The sequence below is a fragment of the Tupaia chinensis genome, unplaced genomic scaffold (assembly GCF_000334495.1).
Source record: "Tupaia chinensis unplaced genomic scaffold, TupChi_1.0 Scaffold143599_1, whole genome shotgun sequence".
Taxonomy (NCBI): Eukaryota; Metazoa; Chordata; class Mammalia; order Scandentia; family Tupaiidae; genus Tupaia; species Tupaia belangeri.
The window spans coordinates 156,556-162,817 of record NW_006203445.1 but is presented as its reverse complement, the minus strand read 5'-3'; the positions used below and the strand labels follow the sequence as shown (position 1 = coordinate 162,817).

Sequence of the window (6,262 nt, the reverse complement as noted above, 5' to 3'; positions counted from 1 at the left end):
AAAAAAAAAAAGGAGAGAGAAGAGGATAAAGACAGCAGTGAACAATAGAGAGGCAGGATGGTAATGAGAAATAGATATGGTTTATTACCTGTTGATGATGACATGTATAGTATTCTCAACTGAACCGGTATGGGAAGTATTTCATGATGGGTGAAGTCTTTTTAATAAGCAAAAATGAGAAATAGTGATTGATTGTTTAAAAAAAATAATAATAACAATTATTGGGAAAAGCATGGAAAAGATATTGAATGATAAAGCGGGGAGATTGATATCTCTGTATTGACTGACATGCATGGCATCCCATTTTGAAAAAGCAATGGAAGTCAATGTAAAGTTATATGTAATCTAGTGTAATAGAAAGAAGATTATGATGATAATAAAATAAAAAAAAAAAAAAAAGAAAGCAAACAGGGATAACAGAGACAATGGGAAGAGGGTTGGACAGGGCAGAGGGTTAGGGATAGGGAATCAAGGAAGGCAAAAAAAGAGAAAAAACTTGTTTGTTGATAACACATATGTTGATGTACTTGATTGAGCCAACAAACAATGTATTTTGGATGAAAAATTCATTTTGTATACTGTAATGATGTATAGCATATTAATGTTAAAAATAAAAACATATAAAATTAAAAAAAAAAAATAGAGGGAAGCACATAGACAAAAATATAGTAACCTGTTTTACCAAAACACACCTAGGAAATAGTAGTGCCAGGACTCAAATCCGGGTCTGCCTGGCTCATAAGCCCAAACTCTTCCTTTCTACGCCTTATTTCCACATACCAATTTGGAAACATTAGAGGAATTACTTTTGGAGTTGAAGAGTATATATTTTGCATAATGACAAACTATCACATGTCTAGAAATCCATTTTTGAGTTATTGTACATTAAAAAGCAACTTCCATATTATGCAGAAAAATAACAATTGAGAGCCTCCAAAATGACTGATCTTTATTTATCTAATATCACTCAGCTATGTTAAAAAACTATGCTAAGTTAACTGAAACTGACTCGCAAGAGAAAAGAACATCAAACTATTCATAGTTGCAAACTCCAAATTTCTCTTTGCCCATGAAGTATACTAGAAAAAATATGCCAATGGCAAAGACCTGTAAGCCTGAAATGGGTAATGCAAAAGGCGTCTGCCAGGAATAATACAGAAGTGACAAGCAGAAAGACTTGCTGAATTTAACGCTGAAGAGCCACTCCCTACCAGTTACGCACACCTACCCAGTACATCTCTCCCCTGGGAGTCCTGGGGCACCCTAGCCCAGTTCAGAGAAGACTCAGGACCATTGTGAAGCTAGAACTTCAGTCCACAACTAAAACAAATTCAAAGGAAGAAATATGGCTCTCAAATAAGAGAAGGTATCCAAATTTAACCCAATGTGTTCATAAGAATTCTAAAGTAATGCCTCCTAGAATAAGAATATAAGTAATAAAACATTATCCCATATATTAAATACCCTTCTAATAGCATTAATAAGGAGGAGAAGCAGGTATCATGATCTTCATTTTATACTGTGTCGTCAGAAAAGTCATGACATATTTTTCTGTGTAAAAATGCATCAGGACTTTGGGACCAGCAATTGGCGTAATGGCTATGATCCTGGACTCCCATGTAGTCAACTGCAGTTCAAGTCACAGACCCAGTGGCTTAAACTCCCACTGGGCCATGTGTTTGCAAGCCCAAGATCCTGAGAGAAGAATGGAGGAGAAGGGATTGTAGCATGGTCAACCCCCTGGGGGGGGAGGTGATTTCTTGCTTTCTGTCTCTCTGTCTCTCTCTGTCTTTATGGGGAGTGCACGCATCAGATAGCAAAAACCTATCCCCCCCCCAATTTTTTTTAAATGCATTGGGACTTTTCAATAAAACCCAATAATATATAGATAAGGCAAATGAGATTTAAGGAGGTGAAGTAATTGGCTTAAGTTTACAAAGCTACTTAAGTGGCACAGCCAAGACAGTTTTCTAATTTATACTAAAGTCTCTTTATATCAAACCACAATGTGTATTCATAAACCAGCCAAAGAGGCTTTACAAAATTCTCAGGGGACAATTTAGTTATTAACGAATTTTTATAAAACAAGCTCCTAAAATGACAGTAACAGAAAGATTTACTGAGCTTCATAAATTTCTTAAAAATGTGTATGTTTTGTATATTTGTGGTAGTCTTAAATAAATATGAATATTGTCATATCATCAATTACATTTCAAGTTTCTTTTTTAAAAGTTTCAAAGCCTTGTTTTATCATAGCTTGAATTCCCCAGAAGTCTGAAGAAGAAAAGTGTTTCCCAAATTTGGTAAACCATGGTGGGTTTGGGTGTGGTGTGGCGTAGGTGTATAAAATGCAGGTTCCTAGTCTCCAAAATGGAGACTGTAATAAGGTAAGTTTAGATGCTGTATTTTAACAAACACTTCAGATGATTCTGATAAGCCATATTTCTTTTTTTTTGGAAAGGTTTTTGTTTTTGTTTTTTTGTTTTGTTTTGCCATAGGGTGCATGCGATCACCAGACAGAGAGAGACAGAGAGACAGAAAGCAAAAAATCACCCCCGAGGGGGATAGCAACACCACAATCCCTTCTCCTCCCTTCTCCTCTCGGGACCTTGGGCACGCACGCACACGTGCCCGGCGTGAGTTTTAAGCCACCGGGTCCAGGACACAAATCACGGTGGACTATGTGGGAATCCAGCGACATAGCCATTATGCTAACTGCTGGTCCCGGATAAGCCATGTTTCTAATACTGTCCCAATAGAATTCTTAGAGAAAAAAGCAGTCCAAGAAAATATGAGAAATTAAAATCTAGGAACAAAGACTATTTACCAATCTCCCCCAACCTTGGAGGCAAAATTAAAACAACAGGTTAAGAACCTATTTCAATTTTGTCTCCAAATTTAGCTGCCTTTGCTCTAACTTGTCAGAAACACTGATCTCTCTCCTTTCAGTACCGAGTTATGGGACAAGCATAAATGCAAATTTCAGTCTTAACATCTTTGCCTTCTGAGTTTGAGTCTACTAAAACTCCGAAAATCCGAAAACAAGTATAAGACTGCGAGGGATATTTAAGTGACAGCTCTCCTAAAATGCTAGGCAAAAATTAAGACCGTGAAGGGGATTTGAGCTAGGGAGGGACAGGAAAGAGGTGAGGTTTGACCTAGCAGGTCAGCTGGTCCATTGGATTCCTTGGCCCAGTAGAATTCAAGTTCACACACACACACACACACACACACACACACACACACACACACACTTCTTGAATGTGATTCCTATAAAAGATATTGAGAGCATCCCTCAAGAGGGATTTCTATGCAGGAGATCATTATAATAATCTTAATGGTAATAATAATTTACTTACAAGCTGCCTCTTCTTGGAAGGCTCAACTCCTTCTGAAAAACAAAATATATACAAGTTAGAAATAGAGACCCATCTGAGTCCTACAGGTCTGCCTAAAAGTCCTAGAAAATTTACAGCACTACAGTCATAATGGCAAAGACTAAATAAATCTAAATGATAAATTTTTCCTTTGTCTCTTAAATTTTAATAAAGAGCAGTAAGGATAACCATTACCTCTACCTTTCTAAAAGAAATGTCTTATAGAAAACTTGCAATATCTTTCCCACTAGATGGAACCAGCTTCCTAGTAGATTTCAGGCACTCTGGGCCAGCCACTAACTACTGCTGAACTGTAAAAGATTCACATCATTAGCAGCGGGATTATAAAAGGAATGAAATGATAATTGGGAGGGGGGGGTGGTAAGTAACTGGAAAACATTTTAGAGAAATAAAGACGTGTTTAAAAAAAAAAAAAAAAGATAACTACACACACCACTAGCATGAGAAATAATCCCTCACAATAATAGCTGGACCTCTGGGTCTTCTTCCCAAATCTATCAATATCAAGTTTACCTCCTACCAGTCCCCAGTTAATGACTCTTTTTTTTTTTTAAGAATTATTCATTTATTTAATCCCATTTGTTATCATTATTTTTTAATCTGACCAGAGAGAAACATAGAAAAAGAAAGGGAAAGGGAGAAAGCAAGCTGCCAGGCCAGTGGGCCATGTGGAAATCCAGTGCCTTTAACCACCACGCCACCTGCCAGAGCCCCCAGTTAATGATTCTTAATTTGTTGGGGTTTTTAAATATGTATCCTTATATTTTATTATAAATATATTTTTTTATATAAGAACAGTTTTATTTCAATTTTGTAACACTTTATAAATATAATTACTAGTTTTATTTCATGTGTTTCAAAATTACATGAATGTAGTTTCACATTATATGTATAGACTGAGCATCCCTAATCCAAAAATTCAAAATCTGAAATACTCCAAAACCTCATTCTTTTTGAACATAGACATGATGCTACAAGGGAAAAATTCCACACTTTACTTCATGTAATGGTTTACAATCAAAACACTACAATACAAAAATACTGAATAAAATTACCTTTGAGATAGGGCTGGCTGGTGGCATGGTGGTTATGGATGCTGGATTCCCATATGGTTGATCGCAGTTCGAGTCCTGGACCTGACAGCTAGCTTTCTCATTCCCCACCCCTTTCTCTCTGATATGTATGTATGTACGTACGTACGTACAAATAAATAAATAAATTTAAATAATTCTTTAAAAAATTACCTTCAAGAAGATACTTTGAGAAGTTCATAAAGAAAAAAAAAAACAGAATTAAAGTACAAGTTTATTTTTCTGCAAAAAACTTGAAATCCATGCACAGGTTTCACATAGTATAAATTTTCCACAAACTTTTAAAAGACTCCACATATATAATGCATATATTAAACATAAATAAATCTTGTGTTTGGGTACCATCCCCAAGATATCTCATTATAAATGTACAAATATTCAAAAATCCAAAAACATCCAGAGTCCAAAACACTTCTGATCTAAAGCATTTCAAATAGGAGATACTTAACTTATATTCATCTGCTGACATCAGTCAACATTATAAAAACTGAGAGAATCACCAATGTGGATGTATTTCACTTTGGGTCATCCCCCAACCACCACACCCCCTGCTGACCCCAAGACCAGAGTCATTTCTTTTTTTCTAATTTTGCCAGAGGGTACATACACTCCAGAGAGAGAGAGAGAGACAGAGAGATGGGAAAGAGAAAGCACGCTCCAAGGTGGCATGGCTCCTCTGTAAGCCCTCCCCCTCCCTTTGTCCACTATGTTGGAATTTGGGGGGCACACACGCGCGCGCGCGCGCACACACACACACACACACACACACACACAGATGCCTGGTGTGTTTTTCAAGCCACAAAGGCTGAGATTTGAACCACATAGTAAGCCATGTGGGATCCTGCTGCCTTAACCACCAGACTATGGAGCCAGCTTGTAGTTCATTAATCTTTTTTTTTTTTTTTTACATTTTTCCACAAACACTTACTTTACATATCAAAAAATTTTAAATCATACTCCATAGTTCTTGAAAGTTAATAAATAACTTTCAAAATTTCAAAATATTTCTTATAATTTTGTATAATTTTGTTTGTGACTCTATAACAACAGAAACAGTATGTTTTTAAATATTATTGAGAAAATATTTACATGTCAACTACTCAAATTGTTGAAAAGCAAATGCCCAGCACACTAGTCACACATATACCTTCTCAATTCAGCCCTGCCCAAGTGTATTCTATGTTATACCACCTGCTAGCAAAGATTCGTCTCTCTTTCTTTCTTCAAAGTCTTTCTCAAGATAATTCTCTGGTGTGGTTGCTCTTTTGCAATCTCTACTGATTACAATGCTGGGCTGGAAAAGTCCAGGTTATTTTATGTTATACATTCTTTCATGTATCTTCTCTGATCCTCTCCACCAGGCAGAACTATTTATGGTACCAGGTCATCTCTCTAAGAGCTTCTGTTAGCTTAACTGAGATCCACCTTAGTTCCATAGTTTTCTAATTAATCTTCAGATATGATATTCCAGCCAAAGTCCTGTCCAATAATGAGTGTTTCTTATTTCTGAATCAATGCAACAAACATTATTGAACTTATGCAAATAATCCTTCTCCCACAAAATAAGAATATTCCCAAATATTTTCCAATTCCAGAGGGATCAAGAAGAAAACTTTGTTTCCACTTAAAGAAACAGACAAGAAAAAAATTTATTTTTAATGTGGACTTTATTAAGTTGATCTTTTGATAATCTACAACCTGGATAATTTGTACTGCTAAAGTTTTTTTTTTTTTTTTTGAGGGTTTTCCTCTTTAGGCTGTGCCTGCTCCCAC

At 36.1% G+C, this 6,262-nt stretch overlaps 1 protein-coding gene across 6 annotated transcripts in view; it reads right to left on the bottom strand.

Moving 5' to 3' along the window:
* MAST2 (microtubule associated serine/threonine kinase 2) overlaps positions 1–6,262 on the bottom strand; it is a 158,334-nt gene that overhangs the window by 107,240 nt on the left and 44,832 nt on the right. For 4 of the 6 annotated variants that reach the window (XM_014582430.1, XM_027766588.1, XM_006164222.2 and 1 more), the window contains exon 3: positions 3,360–3,391. In XM_014582430.1, the coding sequence (XP_014437916.1) occupies positions 3,360–3,391 (32 nt within the window). The remainder of the gene's footprint in view (positions 1–3,359; positions 3,392–6,262) is intronic. The other 2 variants (XM_027766587.1, XM_027766589.1) reach the window with 1 other exon arrangement.